This window comes from Leopardus geoffroyi, chromosome C3 (assembly GCF_018350155.1).
Source record: "Leopardus geoffroyi isolate Oge1 chromosome C3, O.geoffroyi_Oge1_pat1.0, whole genome shotgun sequence".
Lineage (NCBI taxonomy): Eukaryota > Metazoa > Chordata > Mammalia > Carnivora > Felidae > Leopardus > Leopardus geoffroyi.
In genome coordinates this window covers 90,962,294-90,981,660 of record NC_059338.1, presented here as the reverse complement: position 1 = coordinate 90,981,660, position 19,367 = coordinate 90,962,294, and the positions used below count along the sequence as shown (strand labels likewise).

At 40.7% G+C, this 19,367-nt stretch overlaps 1 protein-coding gene across 1 annotated transcript in view; it reads right to left on the bottom strand.

Moving 5' to 3' along the window:
- The window catches only part of TNFRSF11B (TNF receptor superfamily member 11b), a 29,332-nt gene extending 10,976 nt beyond the window's left edge, over positions 1-18,356 (bottom strand). Inside the window, exon 1 of the mRNA XM_045453842.1 lies at positions 18,065-18,356. Within this exon, the coding sequence (XP_045309798.1) occupies positions 18,065-18,094 (30 nt within the window). The 5' untranslated portion in view covers positions 18,095-18,356. The remainder of the gene's footprint in view (positions 1-18,064) is intronic.
- Between the last annotated feature and the right edge of the window lie 1,011 nt (positions 18,357-19,367).

Sequence of the window (19,367 nt, the reverse complement as noted above, 5' to 3'; positions counted from 1 at the left end):
AATATTCCTGCAGTGACTCCGATGCGTGGAGTCCGTCCTCAGTAATGATTCTTTCATTTATCCACTTCATAAATAGTTACAGAGCCATTAATATGTGCCAAGCTCTGTGCTGGGCAATCAGAATGCAGCAGTAAGTAAAACATTCAGGAATCCCTGCTCTTGGGGGGTGGGCAAGAGAATAAATAACAAATTACGGATAAATTAAGTGCTAGAAGGTAAGTGTTGTTAAAAAAAAAACACAAAAAACAAGCAAGGCAAAGAGACTGGAAACATGGAAGGGAAGGTGGGTGATTAATGACATTTAAATGGGAGGTCACAGTAGCTGTATTTAGGACTAGATGCTATCTCTCTTTCAGTTTTCCCATTCCGAGACTTGATTCTGAATGTATAGTGAAATAAAGAGTTGGTGATGTGTGAAGACTGCATGATTACATCAACAGTCATCCTGATCATTCATTCATTCATTCATTCATGCAGCAGCTAGGCTCTGAATGTCTACCAGGAATATACCAGGAATGTGCTGATAAGACCTAACTCTTGTCCTCATGGAGCCTGCAATTCACTGGAAAGATTCCTAGAATTTTAAGATTCATATTTCCTCCAGAACATCATATGGCCTACTCTGGACTCTCCTAGGTAAATAATGTCTCGAAAATTAAATGACCACTTCTCTTCATGTTGACTGGGAAAAACCTCAGGGTTTTCCAGCCAGGGTTCTGGAAGTTTCCATACATAATGTCAGGAAGAGGTCTAGTGCAGCAGGAGAGAGACAATTTTGTGGGTGAGAGTGCCGCTTGGGAGGGCAGCTCCCAGGGGTGTTCTGTCTTGTATTCTAGATCTGAAAATGTCTTCAAGGGAACATTGGAGTAGTTCTTCGCACTAACTACAGAAAGTACACGCTCAGAAGAAACAGTGTTGTCTGTGTGTAGGGGGTGGTTTATTTGGTTTTTATTGTTTGTTTACGGTACAGGGATCGACACTGACTATTTTCAGGCTTTGGGGAGGTGGCAGACCAAACACAATAATTTTTTCCAAACTCCTCTTCTTTGCAGAACACAGAAAATCTCACAGAAGCGAGCCCCTTGACCTGGGAAAAGCATGCCAAGCTAGGGAAACAGCACTCCCTTTTGAAGTAGGAGTGACAAAGGTAAAGAATGGCCCTTTTCATAAGCATTTGGGCATTTTAATCTAATTAACATCATTCACTTCTTACTGGAACATGACAGGCGTCAGGACTGACTGAACCCAACATGAGCTAATAAACCAGAAGAAAAGAACAAAATATCTCACCTTGGGCCATGGGCCTTTGAACCAAGAGTAATTTTCAGAGTTCTGTGACCTAAAGGACTCCTAACCAACAAAAAGTAGAATACAGGGCAAGATCAGGGCTGCTCCAGGGACCTTCTCAAGATACCCTCATGACCTGAGGGTTTCTGGGGAAAATACTTCTTGAATTTCCCTGGGGCTTTCTATTGGCGCAAACAAAATACACTGACATTAGGAGACAGAAAAAATGAGCCAGTAGTGGGTGGAAATTCTGGTTTGCTCTGAGACTTTCAGAAATACGGAATCCATTTCTTCATTCAACACACATTTGTTGAGCACCAGCTGTGTACCAGGCATAACTCAGCATACTCAGCATATAATGGTGCACAAAACAAAGATGGTCCTTGCCTTTAAGGAGTTTACAGTCTAGTGAGGGGGCAGATGGCAAGAAGCGAAGACATAAATAATTACAAATAGCGCTCAACATTTTGAAGGAAACAAGGCAAGAAGAAAAAGCTTTGTGGCTACCTGGTCATTTGAATGTATTATGCTACCGTGTGTAGATTTGGCTTAAATATTTCTAAAATCTTCAATGCTAGGGAATGAAGTTTTCCTGATTCGATTTGCAGACACACGGAAGCAAGAAGAAATGCTTTTCTCTCTTGCTGTTCACGTTTGATTTCCTGAAAGACCATCCTCCAGCCTGACTCCCCCGCATTCCCCCTTTCTCACTTCAACATGGTTGACTTGCGCCCATTTACTCACGAGCTGACTCTTTTCTCCCTGACCAAGATGTGACGAGTATGGGATGGGAAACCCCCCACATGCTGCCTGTGTTCCTCACTAGAAGGAGCCACACAAATAGAAGATCTGACCAAGAACACTGATGCAATTTATATTTTTCTAGGCAACTGGACGTGACACTGTTGGTTTCCTGAAACCATGCTTTGGAAATTGGTTGCCATTTCTTCAAAATACAGGGAAGTTGAGGTAAAAGGAATCCACAGAGAAATGAATAAATAAGGTTGACTTAAGGATTAGAGGGCAATTATATTAGTGAAGGTCATTTCTCCAAGGCTACCACATGGGATTATCATATATATTTTTAAAAATCAGAAAGCCTTGAGGAACTACAAAATAACTTGTTTTTAGCAACTTTCTATTGGGCCTCTGTGTTTTATTTGAAGCTTTTCCACTTTGGTAAAAAGACAGAACTGTGTGGCCAAAACTGGATGGTTAAGTCTCAATCTCTGGTTAGCCCCAATTCCCGCACAGAATTTCTGGAACTAGTTACTGGACAGAGGATGGGCAAGATCAATAGGGCTCTTCATCTCAGTCCTGTCTCTTAGTTTCTTCAGCACTTCCTGGAAAAGCAATGAAAAACATGCCAGAGGAGAACACATCATCTTAACATTGGTTCCATCTCCTTTGTCAGTTGGTGGCACTTAAATATAGGAGTTCAAAAATAAATTTCTGTGTAAAATGCATAACCACTGATGAACATCTGCAAAAGCTAGGAAAGGTGCATAGGTGTGTCTGCAGAAGCACAAAGTCCTTGCTGTAGAAGGGTTTTCTGTTTTCTGGTTTTGGTGTTTTATGTCTGACTTTTAAAGAAAAGGTAAATGGGATTTTTCTCTATTTTTTCTTTCTTCCTCCTCCCATTCTCTATCCATCCATCCTTTGGTGTAGAGCACCTGTGCTTGAAGGGAATCTGAGAGGCCTCCAATCTCGTGCCTCCTCCCCTACCCTGCTCTGATCTGAAGCCACTGGTGGACAGTGGTTAAAAGAATTTTCTATCTCAACCCAAACATCTTTCCTCACTTATCAAATGTTAGTGGAGGATGGTGGAGAGTGGTTTGAATTAGTTGCTCTCCAAAGCCTTTTTGAGCTCCACCATTGTAAGATTCTGTGCTTTGATAGCACTTAATTAGCTAATGGACTTAGCAACAAGTGTCTTGCTTTAACTCCCTTCCTACTTCTTGCACCAGTTTATTCGTGAAACCACTTTTTTACAGGAGAATCCTCTTTTCCAGTCTACACTTCTTACACTCACGCATGCCTTCTACTCCCTCTGTAGAACCAGCTGATGCCCCAGTACCCTGAATTCTCAGGTACTTCTCTAACACACCATCTTTCATCTGCTTTTACCATGGAGTTGGTACTTCACCAAAGTCAGTTGTACGTTTGTTGCTGAATCTGTTTATGTCAGTTGTACATATATATCTGTATATGCTCTAGTTGTAATTATCCTTAGGTAATTCAATTAAATGTTATGTAAATCAACAAACATGGGTGTGAAAAAATTATTTTTCTATGAAAAGGATTTGGAAATAACTTGATAAAGAGGAACCACAAAGAAGCAAAAACAAAAATCTACTATAGACTTTGGAGTAGCTGAGACAACTATAATAACAAAATGGGGAGAATATCTAGAGTAATCAATTTGTTTCATAAACTGGTCTTTAAGTACCAGAGTTGAAATGGATGGGCAATACATCATAGATCAGGGTTCTGTAAGAAAGACAACATAGGATTTCAGTTAGCAAACAGATTCCAGGAAAAGCCTTGGCCAAATCTCAAAACACAGGTGAATAAATGTTTATTTAAATGTTTTAGTTTATGATATATGTGCACAATTTTAATTATTAAAGGTTTTAATTGATTTATCTATTAATCATCTAACTCTTAGTCCCAAATATACAAAATTTCTAATTAGAATTCCCAATATTTAGGAAGTCGAGTGGTATGGTAATGGTATGTGTAGGCAACAAAAAACGGACGAAATGAAGATGGAATTCTGGTTTGTCTATTCCATTCTAACATGTATGCATGAAATCTCTACTCTGTGATAGGCAATAGAACAAAAAACAATCTTTAGGATATTTGGTTTGTATCTACATTAGGATGTTTTATTATTATTATTATTAAGTTTCTACCAGCTACAAGAATGAGTCTTAGAATGAATAAGTAACTATCCTATGTCACGCTAACTAGTGGAAGCACAATTCAAACCCAGAGCATGTTCCATAGAATACTGGGGTTTTTTGTCAAACCTTTTAACATTTACCAAATGTTCTCATTTATGCTATAGTCTAAAATTGAGACCTAACACACTACTATTTCATTTAGACTCAAGGGCATAGAGTTAGGAGAACACAAAACATCAACGAAGCCTTTCTGAAGTCCAGATGAACTGATGCTGACTTTTTTTTTTCTTTTTTTTTGTACAGAGACTAGCTGTTACTCATCCAAAGCTACCGAGATAGAAATTTCTCAGATGGTGATTTGACTAGAGCACTTTACTGGTGTATGCTTCGTCCTAAAGGACGAAAGAAGAATATACTTCCTCCAGCAAATTTATTTTTGCATTATGCAGTACAGCCAATTCCATACTACTGGGCTTGCTCCCTGGTATACAGAACCATGAGTGACCTAGTGGGTTTCCGTTTATGGAAAATTCATTAAAAGGAGCCCACGCACAGCTTGAAATAACTACTTGGTTTGGGAGTTCCTTTTGTGATCTCTTGTCATGATCTTTGCCACAGAGAAATATTTGAGGACTATGCAGAGTTAGCTAAACCTCTGGTAGTTTGGAAAGCATGCCATTTTACAGTCCAACTTAGCCAAGAAGGGACACAGTCATTCAGTTTCCGAAAGATCTCTCGTAGTATAAGCTATAAAGCTTATTTTTAAAAAAACTATTTTCCCATGAAGTTTAGTGTATTGGATTTTCTATAGTTTTATAGTGTAGTAGTCCATTCCCTTTTCCCTCTATTCCTTAAATAATTCATTTATATATTCATTCAGCAAACACAAAACAATTACTATGCTCTGGAAATACTGCTAAATGAAGTTGAATAAGTTAATGTTCCTGTTTCATGGGAACATTCAACTAAAAGCCCAGCCTGATGTAAAATACTCATAAATCAGTGAAAAACAATTCGAAACAGAAGAGAGGAGATAGGGGATCAAGAAAAGACTCAGCAGAGCAACGGGTCAGAAATTATGAGGGGCTTAAGTTAGACACTGGTGATAGAGGAGAGGAAAGGATAGATATGATATGTTGGCTGCATAGGGGGATGTCCTAGAGAAAGCAATTGACGAACATGCCCATGAATTTTAACTATTAGGTACGTAGTATTGTCGTTAATTGCTGACAGCAATAGGAGGAGACAGTTATGGAGAAAGAAAATGAATTTGGTTTGGAACATCTTCCATCTATGAGACTCAAGTGATGTCTACTAGATAAGTGGATATATGTATTGGGAACTTAGGACAGAAAGGCAGCTAAAGACATAGGTTTCAATGTTAAGAGCACAGAAATGGCTCTAGAAGCAGAGAGATCAGATGGCATTACCCAGGGATATTACATATAAGCATAAAAGAACAAAAAGTTAACCCTTGAACTTATAAACATATGCAAGATGAGATGAAAACAGAAGATGAAAAAGATAGGGATATCACAGTGTTTCAGAAAGAATGCCAAATGGATAATTAATAAGTTCTAAAAAGTATACAGCTTGGCCATTAGATCAATGTTAATTATGAAGAGCACTTTCAGCTGGGGATTTGCATTTAGAATATAAATACTGGGGTTCCAAGCTCAGTTCAACCACCAGGTTTAGTAACCTTGAGCCACTATCTTACATCTAAGATGAGGATACTCCTTATTTTAACTATCCCTGTACAACTGTTGTATTTCAAATGAATAAAAGGAGGGACACAAATACACTTGGTAAATAAGCTTCCAGACACGTAGGAGGCATTATTACATATACTAATTACATAGGAGGGGGGAAATGGGAGACATATTGAACCAGACTTCTTTCTGAAGACATGTTGAAGTTTTTTGTTCAGTAGGAAGTAACACACCTATGATATGCCATAAGTTGATTCTCTACCTTATTCTTGTCTCTAGAAAAAGTGTCTCTGATTTTTTTAAAAAAATTTTTAATGTTTATTTATTTTTGAGAGAGAGAGACAGAGCATGAGTGGGGGAGGGGCAGAGAGAGAGGGAGACACAGAATCTGAAGCAGGCTCCAGGCTCTGAGCTGTCAGCACAGAGCCCGAAGCAGGGCTCGAACTCACGAGCCATGAGATCATGACCTGAGCCAAAGCTGGACGCTCAACTGACTGAGCCATCCAGGCGCCCCTGACTCTTTTTTAAATTAGTTTCAGTATCTGCCCATCTGGTATCACTTTCTTGTTCCATATCAAATATTTCAAGGCAGTTTCATGGGTTTGCTTACAGGGACCAGATAGAAAAGTACTTGTCTCCATACTCCTCACAAGCTTAACATGGTATCTAACACATATCAGGTATTCAATATATCTAATTTAATTTTATGCAATTCAATAGATACATTGAATGCTTACTATGTGTAATTAGGATTACTGGTGATGATATATGCCTGCAGACAAATATCCAATATATAAAGAGTAAATTTGCAAGAACAAGTAAAAAATCTGCAATTTTCTCATCTGTAAAATAATACTGACGACAGAATTTACCTAAAGGAAAAAAAAATTTTTTTTTTTAATTTTAGAAAGTAAGAGAGAGCATGCAATCAGGGGAAAGGGGCAAAGGGAGAGAGAGAGACTCTTAAGCAGGCTCCACGCTCAGCACGGAGCCTGACCTGGGGCTCGAGCCCACGATCCTTGGATCACCACCTGATCTACAATCAAGAGTTGGATGCTCAACCGACTGAGCCACCTAGGCACCCGTGAAGGAAAAAAAATGTTTAAAGCACCTTTCATCTTATATGGCATTTTGTAGGTACTGTTCTATTTGCATTTAGCTTCCATTTTAAAAGCGAATGTAGGAAAAAAGCAGGTAGTTCATCAGAGACATTTATCTGCTGCTACCAAGTCCGCACCTAAGGGTCTCTCTCCCACTGCATAATAATTTTCACAATAGCCAGTTGTTTGGTTGAGAATTAGGTCTCTAAGAAGTAAGCGCGAATGAATTAAATCTGTTCATCTCTACAGAACTCATTTGCTGCCAACAGCTAACGCCAGGCAATCAGGAAAGGAAACACAGCAATTATGATTTATTAGATGAATCGCTGAGCCAGTTTCTACACTATTTTGCTTCCCTTGGGGCTGAAGAACTGTCTCAAGTAAACTTTAACTTTAAATGTGATTTTGCGTTCCCTTCAGAGCTTTCCTTTAGCTGTTTGAAGCCTTTAAAGTTAATTAGCAGTACCTTGTTTATGTTTGGAATCAACTAGAATTGTCAGGACAGATTTGCTGAGGAGGCTTTTGGTGCTTCAGAGGAGTTTTACAGACAATTGAGTTTGATGGATTAAAAAATAAAAAGGAGAAAAAAAATCTCTGAGAAAAAAAGTAATACAGGTACACTTAAAACTTTCCAAGAAAGCTATGTAGAGATCTCACATATTTTGGCCCCCAGGATCTTAACATTTCTTCTCTCAGGCTTCTGTTAATCACCAGATTTGAGATTGAACATTAATTCTGAAAACTTCAGCTCAACAGCAGGGCTGGCTGCAGTTTTCTCTATAATTATGTCCATTCAGGCCCACTTGATAAGCATTACTTCAGAGTATTCCAACGATGGTTCCTGGCATTGGGGCTCAGAATTGGCAATACATTTGGTACGCTGATATTTTTGAATATCAATTTTTAAATTCCATTTTATTTTTACAGTGCTTTTCTTTGACGATAATATATCACCCCTATCATTTTATTAGTCTCTTTTGGTTGTTAATGATATGGATTGGGGTCCAATCACCATATGGTTAAAGGCAGCTGGTGAGAAAAAGAAATGAAAAGCCATGGTGGTTATCAAATGGAACAGAAACTACAAATCAAAATGGAACCAAATAGGATGTGAGTTAAACCTGGAGGCATTTACTGTGTGCCTACAACATGTGAAATTCTAGAAGTCAGGGACATGGAAATGATAACAGCACAGTACATTATATTATTATATACTGGGCTCTTTGTTTCCATGCTATTATCACCCATCCCCTCCACCAGCATTGAGGAGTCAGGATTACCCCCATTTCATAGATGAAGACACAGAGTGTCAGAGAAGTTTAGTGACTTGTCAAAAGTCACAGAGCCAACACACGTTTGAGCCGGGATTCAAGCCAATCCTCTCTGAATCTCAGCCTTTAACAAATGATTCTTCCCTCTAGGAACTTGAAGTCTGATGAAAGAGACAGGCATATAAATAATCAACTACAACACAATATAAAGTTGGATAAGATCTATCTTTTATCTATCCATCTTATCTATCTGTCCGTCTTGTTTATCTGTCCATCCAGACATCTATCTATCCTGTTGAATAATTTCTTCTCCCTCTCTTATCATGAAATGCAGTAACTCACGCAGCCTCTCTGCAGGATGGTTCTGTGACACTCCGCAGTACTTTATACTGAGTAGTAGCTTCTTGGTAATGCACCCTCTTGAATTTGCTCTCCTTCCTTTTCTGCCTTAGTCTTCTTTCATGCATTCCTCTTTCCCTAAGATTGCACTTTCCAGTAAGGTACTAAAACATAAGTCTTTGCCTCATGCTGTGTTTCCTGAAGCATCTGGACTTAGAACTCATGTCCAATAAGGAGATCAGGACATTTAATTTCAAAAGAAGACAAGCATGGTGACCCCCAGGAGCTGAGGGAGGAGCTGAAAAAGGATGAAAAGTAAATACATCAGAATCACTTTGTCCAAAGATTTGACCCTCCTGAGCCCCATCTGGGGCTTTCTTAACCTCAGCAGAGAAGAGATCTCTGGGTTTGAAGGCACCCACAGAAACTTGGCTCTGACTTAATGGATATTTTCTCCCCCAATGGACTCAGCTACTAGATATAAATTCCTATAGGGCAAAAAAACTCAGCTAGGTAACTTTAAGGAAATTTATTTAAACTCTCTGAACCTCAGTTTCTTCATCTGTAAAATAGACACTAATCTCCACATTATTGCATTTTTATGAAAATTAAGTGAAATATTATGTGTGACTTCCATATACTAACGTGTTCTAAGAATCATTAGTATCTTTCTAGTTTATGATTTCCTTCTTTGGCTCAGCTTAAATGGGTGGAAGTTACCCTGATGAAAGATGACTGGGAACTTCTATGAAGGAAGGATCAGTTGGAAGTGATAAAGAGGAAAAAACATGATCCCTGTTCACTTAGTCTTGCATAATAGGGTGTCTCATTTAGAGTCTATTGTTAAGTATCTGTTCACCTTTCCCTTTTGCAGCCTGGCTAAGCTTTTGTGTAATTTTAGTTGACTAAATTTTGAACGCGCAGCATCAGAAGAAAGAAGAGGTCCTTCCTCATAAACACTTCTAATATCTTTGACGAAGAAGGAATTTAAGCATTTAAATCATAAGTTTAAGCACTTGTGATTTTACATCCTCCATAAATTTCCTGCCTGTCAGTGATCAGACAGACCTGGGGTTTGGCTAATGTGTCAGTTAGGACTGGCTGGGTTTTATGCTGTGCTAATAAACAACTTCAAATTTTCAGTGGCTTAAAAATAACAAAGGTTTGGGGTGCCTGAGTGGCTGAGTTGGTGGAGTGCCCGACTTCGACTCAGGTCATGACCTTGAGGTTCACAAGTTCGAGCCCCAGAGTGGGCTCTGTGCTGACAGCTCAGAGCCTGTAGCCTGCTTCCCATTCTGTGTCTCCTTTTCTCTCTGCCCCTCCCCTGCTTGCTCTCAAAAATAAATAAAAACATTTAAATTTAAAAAAAAAAAATAACAAAGGTTGATTTCTCATTCATGCTATATTCCTAGTGAGTCCACTGAAGCCGAATGACAGTCCTTTGTCCAGGACCTAGGATGATAAAGCAACTAATGTCTAGAACATGGCTGGTTGGCTGTGGAGGAGAGAAAGAGAAGAAAAAAAAAGCTGAGGGAAGGGGTCATATGTCCACAGTTAAGTATTCTAATTTGGAAGTGGCATACCCTTTTAATTCACAAGTCATTGGCCAGAACTATTCGTGTCCTCTCCCAACCCCCAACCCTCACCAGGAGGGTTAAGCACAGTCTTAACAAGTTTCTGGAAGGGAGGACTGAGAACAATTTACAAATAGCACTAACAACTACATCATTGCTCAATAAACATCACTCATACTTTCTTGTTGACCTTTATTTTAGCACAATCTAGGTAATTTTCTCTTCTTTTTACTGAATATTGAAAGAAGGGACAGAAAACAGAAAATGTGGGAGCAGGATTTCTGTCTGTCAGCCTGGTGTAGTTCTCAAGGGTAGTATTTAGCCCATTATCATGCTTATTCTGCCTGCAGGTTTGACATTTATTCCAAAAAGCCATGTGCAGTTGACAAGTACTTCCTTGTGAAGACAATTGCAAAGAAAATTCTTCCCAGTGAGTCTAAGGAGATTGCTAGCAACCAAAATTATACCTCTTTAGTAAGTCCTCTGGGATCTCATGGACTTCAACAGAATTTCTTATATGTGAAACCAGCTGGGTGGAAGAAACAGACAACGGCAACAAAATAGATTAAAAAAAAAAAAAAAAAAAAGCCCATGCCTTAAAGGTAATTTTTTTATAGATAAATAAGTCCTTTTGACTTTTGCGTGTTTGGAGTGTCGAGTAGTATATCATCAATTTGTTACTATTATTTTTTAATGACAAAAGCTTAAAACTAAAGCAGTCCTCCCACATATCACCTGGTCCAATACCCCTATTTTATTTTATTTATTTATGTATATTACTATGATTTTTTTACCCAAGTGTAATTAACACACAGGGTTGTATTAGTTTCAGGCATATAATATAATGATGCAACAATTTTTAGAGATGGGTAAAGCCAAGAGTCACAGCACTGGATTCACCAACCAGACCTCAGACTAAGGCACAACTGAGAAATTAGAGCCTTTGCCTCCTGTCTGCCACTGCAGCGATCTTACTGTCACTGTGTCCAAATGAGTTCCTAAATTACATTTTTGTTGTTGTTGGTGGTGCTGTTACTGCAAATTGATGGGGGGGGGGGGACTTTTTTAAAGAATAGGTTCCTGATATCCGTATCTTCAAAGAATAAAAAAAAAAAAATCACTCTTTTGAACAAGAAAGCAACATTACATGGGGAAGGGAATTGAAGTTTCTGAATCAAATACCAGAGAAGAAAATTGAATTGACTAAAGGCAGTCAGAAAGTTTAGATGAATTACTGTCTTGTTTTAAATCTAAATTCATCCTGACACCCATTTCCCTATTTTATAGTTGATTATTTAAGAAACTCTTTCAGAAAATGCTTCCAAGGTACAGACTAAATTGAAGTAAAAATCCTAAGGCTGTTCTTTTTATTTTTATACAAGATGCTTCAAGGAAATTAAACAATGTCTTCACAGTATTAAAATACAATTTTAGAGAGGCAAATTTTTAAAAAAATCAAAATATGAAAGTAATAAATCAAGGCCATTAGGAGCACATTAGTTTTTTAGGAAAGAGATTTCATTTCCTCCTGCATCCTCTACCTATAATGGTCTGGCTGATTCAGGTGCTTCTAAGAAATTGGGGTGAAAACAATCTACCCAGGCAGGGAAGTCATGTCACCTTGTAGTTGGGAGAAACCATTTTAGTGTGTCTGAAGACTGTTCTGGACCTCGGAAGGTTAATTTAGAGAAGCCAGGTAAATGTGAGAGGGAGTGGGTACCACACAGCTTCGTACCTAATGTGTTGTCACACTATTCTTATCCCTTACAACCGTTTAAAAGAATTCTTTTTTTAGACTTTCTATGCTAGTCACCCCAAAATATTCTGTGGTAGTGAGTTCCAAAAACTAATTACATGTCACATAAAAATACCGTCCTTGTATCTATTTCAAGTTGGCCATACCTCAGTCTTTCTTCTTGCACAGATAGTTTACAGATGTTGCTAGGATTTCCGATTCACTAGTTCCTGCTATTGTGGGTTGCTCAGTTTTATTTTGATTTTTGTTTTCTTTTCTAAACATGGCTGCTATTATTGTTCATATTTGCATTTTGTTTACTGGACTATCAGTATCAGAAACGCATGCTGAGGCTGCTTCCCCCACTCCTCTCTCGCCGTGTGAAATCACCCTTCCCACATCTACAGCTTTAGACACCCGCTGTATGCCGATGACCAGATTTTTTTTTACCTTCGGCCCAGGCTTCTCCTGTGCTCTGACATTTTGAATCCAAATATCTACTTGACATCTCCATTGGCACATTTTACAAACATGTAAAACTAATCAACGAAAAAACAAATACTTGATGTCCAAACCAACCATATGGGTAGGTCAGAAAGTGGGTTCGACTGAGTTTAGGTAGCACCTCCAGGGGTCACTACATGGATCTAGTTCATTTCCATTGCTTACTTAAGGATGGGTCTTCGGGGTGCCTGGGTGGCTCAGCTGGTTAAGCGTCCACCTTTGGCTCAGGTCATGATCTTACAGTTTGTGAGTTCCAGCCTCACATCAGGCTCTCTGCTGTCATCACAGAACCCGCTTCATTTGGGATCCTCTGTCTCCCTCTCTCTCTGCCCCTCCCTCTCTTTCTGCCCTCCCCCTGCTCTCTCTCTTTCTCTCTCAAAAATAAACTTTAAAAATAAAAAAGAAGAATGGGTCTTCACTAAGGTATTTTCACAGTAGAAATGTACAAAAGAATATCTAAAATATTGGTCAAGTGGATAGGATGTCATGTTTATATTTTGAAAGAGATCAAAGCCAACATTAGAATGTTAAATCTCTGGCAGTAAGCTAAATTCTGTTGGGACACTCATGAAAACTGTCGGTAGATTATATAACACCCCACCAAATCTCACTATAGTTCCTTTGATTCCACAAACACACATTTAGTATCATACACTGTGGAGACCTGGGGAGGGTACAGTTATGAAGAAAATGGAAATCTGTGTTTGCAAAGACCTTATGCTTTGTTTCCCAGAAAGTGGTGATGTTATTCCCTTTCAGTTCTGGAAAATTCTAGGGGATTTCTTTGTCACAATCACTATAGACTGCTAAGTGTCCTGGACAATCAAGAATAATCTCACGTCTCACACACTTTAAGATATCCTATTGACAACTGATATAAGTGATCTAAGGGCACCTGGGTGGCTCAATAGGTTAAGCATCCCACTCGGTTCAGCTCAGATAATGATCTTACAGTTCGTGAGTTCAAGCCCCGCGTAGGGCTCCATGTTGATGGTGCGGAGTGTGCTTGGGATTCTCTCTCTCCCTCTCTCTCTGCCCTTCCTCCACTTGCACTCACTCACTCTCTCTGCTTTTCTCTCTCTCAAAATAAATAAGTAAACTTAAAAAAATTTTTTTTTCAGTGATCTAAACAAAAAGCCTATTTATCATTATCCTGACCTAGATTCCGATTACATTTTATATATACACAAAGTGGTGTTTGCATGATTTTTACACATACTAAATTTTATAGGATTTAACAACATAAAATTGGTTTGAAGGTTGTACTTTGCTTTGTTTAAAATTTTAGCAAGGTTTGGTCACCATTTCAGAAAAGCACAGCACCAAAGCCAATATTGATCCTGGTTTCAAACCCCAGTGTATCACATGGGCTTCAGCCTTTGCTCCTAGTGGCCTGTTCATGGCATCACATCAAGATGCTAACATATCACCGCTTCATTATCTCTTACAGTGAAGCTTATTTTATTATTAGCTACTTTCCTTTTATTTCTCCTTTATAGTTATGCCAGTATATTGACTTTAAAAATTATGGATGTAGGTAAAATATATGTACTCTAAATTTCATTTCAGGAGAGCAAGAGAGTTGTTACAAAGGATTTATTTTCAAAGTGCATGGAAGAAGTGATAGCATGGAGAATTACTGCCCTACAGGGCAAAACATACAAATACACTGATAATGTGGGCATTTTTGCTCCTTCATAGCTCCATCATAGGCAGCCAGGCATCATCAGTCAAGGCCGTGAGTAACGCGAACATAAATTTTTATACAATTACTCTTTCTCTGCAATCTATTTCCCAGTCCACTTTTTTCAGCTGCAAAGGAGAAACTCAGGCTAAAGAAAATGCTATTGGTTAATGAGATGCTGAAGGAAATAATGCTTTTCACAAGAAGCTTTCAGAACAGGGAACATGCAGGCAGGGGGGCTGAGGGTTGCTTAGGGCAAAACCCAGCAGGCAAGTTAGTGGATAGGAGAGAAAGAATAGTTGGGTGTGTGTTTAGTGCCCCTTTGATAGACACGGCCATAGCTCTCCTTCTAGAACTAAGTGGATAAAACATCTGGCACGGAATGCTTTCTTCCCCAACCAGTTGAATCTGACAACTGTGGTTTAAGCCTTAGAAGTAAAATTAAAGATTTACTTTAATAAATTAGGGAATTGTGTTGAAGGTTGCTAGCTGACAAAGGTCAGGAAGGTTGCTAGGGGCAGGGATCAGAACTGTTTTGGACTGAATATATGTCAGATTCTCCTAGAAACTTCAGAGTGATCATTTTCTTAAAATAAGTAGATAAGCCAACAAATAAAGGCTAGACAAATACACACCCTCAATCACCGGGCAAGGGGAAGGAAACCAAAATAAACAACAACAAAACAAACCGGAAAAGGCATTATCCTAAAGTACAGGCCAACCAGGCGGTAGTCCCGAGAAGCCATCATCTGCTTTCCCCCAAACCCATCATCCGCACACTCCACCCCAAGTCTTATCACCATGACATTAATTAGGAGCTTAGCTTTGAGAAGGCCAGTGGATGGTTGGGCACTACACAATGGGAAGCTTCAGCCACCAGTTAAAATCTAGGCCTAGGCCAGGATGTTCCCAGGGTCTCAGACGGCCCTTGAGCAACCATGAACGGAACGGCCTGGTGATATGCTTACCTCACTTTGCAGTACAGGCCCCTGCTTGACACATTGGTGAGCATCCCGGAGAGCCTATGAGGGGACTTTGGCATTGGCCTTCATGGCCACACCCCCACATTGCTTGCCTACCAGTATATCCTCTGCTATCCCCAAAAGAATCTAGAATTCCAGTTTGCTACACGATTTTCCTTTCTCTCACTTCTTCGGTTCAGGACACGTGGATTTTATCTGCAACAATGAAAACATTCCACTCCTTCTCCAAGCCTTCTCTCTCCACTGAGCACCCTCAGCATTTCTTTTCCATGATTCACTTGGGTCTAGATTTAGCTACAGTTGTCTGTGAGCAAAATGCTAGAAGCTAGAAGCTTCATGCTAACAGGAAGCAGGAAACGTATGTGGTATCTTGCATGTGTACGTATCATTGGCTCTATTTTACTGAGGAGAAAACTAAAACTCAGGAAAGATGTAACCTGCCCACAGTCATTGATCAAGTAGTGGTGCTACGGGATTTGAAGTTTGGTCCAACTGATAACTGCTGTGTACTGCGGCTTCCTTTAGAAGAACCTGGAGAGCAGAATCTTTTATACTCCCAGGTCACCGAGCACTTCCCCTTTCAGTACTCTCATTAGACACAGAATTAATAGTCCAGTGTCTGCCTTCTCCATTAGACTGGGAGGTTCACGGGGACAGGAATGGTGTCCATCTTCCTTTCCATTCTGTCCCTGGTGCCTAGGGGCACGCCTGCTACAAAGGACAAATTCCTATAACGCTTCTATTTCTTACAGCTGCTCCTCGGTGCCTGCAAAAGGGCGTCTGGACCCCTTGTGTGTAAGTTCCAAGGGTTCGTTTCCTATCATTTAGCAAATAAAGTCAATCTCAGAAACTACAGAAAGGGAAACAAGAATGTTTCCCGTTGAAAGTATGTACTATGTTCCAACAACATATGAAGTCTTCTCTTTTGATAATTCTGCATCATCTACAATTAGTATTAGCTAGGCACACATCTATCTCCCTAGATAGACTATATATCAAAACTTTCACCTACATATTGTTTAGGAACACTTATTATTAGGTACATACATTATTATCTAGTGGAAATTCTGAAATTTAAAAGTCATTGGCAATATGTTTGTTATTAATTAAATCTCTGACAGAATACAAAGGGCAAGGAAGAATAAAATGTCCCCATATTAAGAGCAGAATTATGTAAACTAGCCAAACACTAGAATGATTACATTAATTGTGGTACATCCATCCAATGGAGTACCATCCAATGAAAATAAATTATTATACATCCAACAGTCAAATGATCTCATAACGGAACTTAAGTAAAAGTGGCCAGAAACAGAAAAGTAATAAAGTCCATTTATATAAAGTCCAAATTTGATGTTAGAAGTCAGAATATTGATTACTCTGGCATTAGACATAGTAGTGATAGGGAGGGAGCCCAGGGAACTTCTGGGCTGCTGGTAATGCCGTATTTCTTGATCTGGGTGCTGGATCACAAGTGTTCACTTTGAGAAACTTTATTAGGCCCTTATGAGTTGTGCAATTCCCTATGTGTGTTATGTTTTAATGAAGTCTATTTTTTCAAAAGTTCTCCATGGTACCAATATTGGTGGATCAATTTTTATATTGCATCTTACACATGTAGTGGTAGATAAGATACTTCTTGGTGCACTCCTGTCTCACCTACATTTTCTTTAGTGACTTTGCTGTTTATCTACTTATTTATGCTTGTGTATCCTGGGAACTGATTGGAAGACTTCCTAGCCTACTACTCACTATTCATGGGTTAGATGTTGAAATTCAAGCATTTACTCGAACACGCTCAAAACACACATGTGACTTAAATATGGGTTTTCCTATGCCTTTGTGAATGTCCAATTCATATCTTAATGTATTCTACACCTTAGTGACATAAAGGAAATGAGTCAATAGTGTAGAATGATCTACATACAAATCTTATTAACTTGATTGGTCAAAAATCTAAATTAAAAAAAAAAAAAGCCAAGTGAAGTCACAAAGACTCTTTCCAAACACTACATTAAAAATAACTTGTTTGGGCGCCTGGGTGGCTCAGTCAGTTGAGCGACCGACTTCAGCTCAGGTCATGATCTCATGGTTTGTGAGTTCGAGGCCTGTGTCAGGCTCTGTGCTGACAGCTCGGAGCCTGGAGCCTGCTTCTGATTCTGTGTCTCCCTCTCTCTCTGCCCCTCCCCCGCTCATGCTCTGTCTCTCTCTGTCTCAGAAATAAATAAACATTAAAAAAAAATAAAAATAAATAACTTGTCGCTGTATTTAGTGCTGACCTTCAATTCTTTAAATCTATTTTAGAACATAATTAACATTTGCCCACCACATTATATTGAACTGAGAACTGAAGTGAACCATTTTAAAAATAAAATTTTATTAGAATGTTAAATCGCATAGTTATGAAATGTGTGTGTGTATGTGTGCATACATATGTATGTATGATCTTTTCTCTGGTGCCACTTATGCAAAATTTCCCATAACATTTGCTTAAGTAGGGAATGAGCCTGATCATGTACCCTATTGTGTTCACTGCATCCAAATATTATTTTAGTTATAATAGTTTTAAAAGGACTGCCATCTCCTTACTCTGCTACTAAGGGGCTACTTTAATACTAACGATAATGATAATAATATCCAACTAACTAAGCAAAGATGGTATGAACGCCTTGAGGGCGTCAAATAAGCTGCAATGAAGAAAGTAAATACAATGGATACAGATCATTCAAAGGAAAGAGGTCTAGAACTCTTCTCTCCCTTCCATAAACCCAGCAGGAACTTTCCAGGGCAAAGGGACACCCTAGGAGCCACGCGATGAGCTCTCCAGGAAGGTCCCCCTTTCCAACCTGAGCCCAGATCTTTCCTGGGACCGGGAGGCGTTGAGCTGGGGGGCCCGTCGGGCCGCGGGGAGGTCGGAGAGCAGCGGGCGGGCGGGCTCCCAGGCGCCCGCGTCCCGGGCGGGAACTTACCACGAGGGCGCAGCACAGCAGCCGGTTCATTGCGGTCCCCGGGAAACCTCAGGCTCTGGGCGGCGGCGGCGGCGGCGGCTGGGCGAGCGCTCCTGTGCGTCTCTGCAGCCCGTGCACTCATCACGTTATATATAGCGTCCGGGCGACAGGAAGTACCGGCTTGGCTTTGATCATCCATTCTCTATCTGGACCCAACTCTGCACCTTTCTTTTTTAGGAACTTGGGCGGGAGCCGTGGGGTGTGCGCAGAGCTCCGGGGTTAACGCTTTCAGAGCCAGGGCGGAGAACCGCCGGGAGGGGTGGGGGCTGGGGGTGGGGCGGGGATGTCTGGCCCTCCCAGGGGAAAAAAAAAAAAAAAAAAAAAGAAGAAGCCACCAGGCTGCGAAACAAGGAGGCCGCTGTCTCCGCGCGGCCCTGAGGTTTCCTGGCCGCTTCCCGCCAGCGGGCGGCCTCCTGGCAGCAGCCACCGGCGGCGGGAGGGCCGGGCGCACGCCGGGGGCCGCGGTACCCTTCTCGTCCGCCCTGCACGGCCGCCCCAGCCGAGATCGGGGCGCAGCCAGGCGTGCGTCCCCCACACTTGATCCCCTCCCGTCTGGGCCCTTTCTCTGCGGGTTCTGAGAGCTCCGGTAACCAGGCCTCTCCTCTACGCACCGCACTCCCAGGGCCCTGTTGGGAGCGGTCCTGAATCTCCAACGTTGCACAGACCATGCGGAAGGACCGTCTCTAACTTCTGTCTGGTTCTAGAGCTAGGGCCTTCCTCCCATGCACTTCTTGCTGTCTGGGGTAGTTCGGGCCAGAGAGAATCAGCAGAGGAAAAACTTCCCGCCTAAGACAGGAAAAAGCTTGGCAGGCTGTGGGATACCTTGGCCACTGTTTTCCTCATCAACACCGTCATCATCAAAGGGCTCTTGCTGCCTTAGTATCCTAAGTACTGGAATTCCGGAATTACCTCTCCAAGGTCGTTCCACTACCCCCAAGCTGTTGAAAGAAGTTTGGTGCTTGCGTAAAGGGCTCTTGTCTTCCTCACTGACTCCCACAGGCTGCTTTTCTGAAAATTAGTCCGGTCCTGAGGGGTCCTGCAGTTCACGGATTCCCAGGTTTTCACCAGGTGCTGAAAACATCACTTCAGAGCCGGCTTCCCCATCAGGACCAAGTGTTCCCTGATAGCTTTCGTGAAATGGGCAAATTCTACTCTCTGCCAGAGCTCCAGGATGGAAGGGGATGACTCACAAAAGGAGCCCCCTGGGGGTAAATACTGCCCACAGGGATCAGAGCATCTGCCCCTTCAAATGGCACAAAAGAAG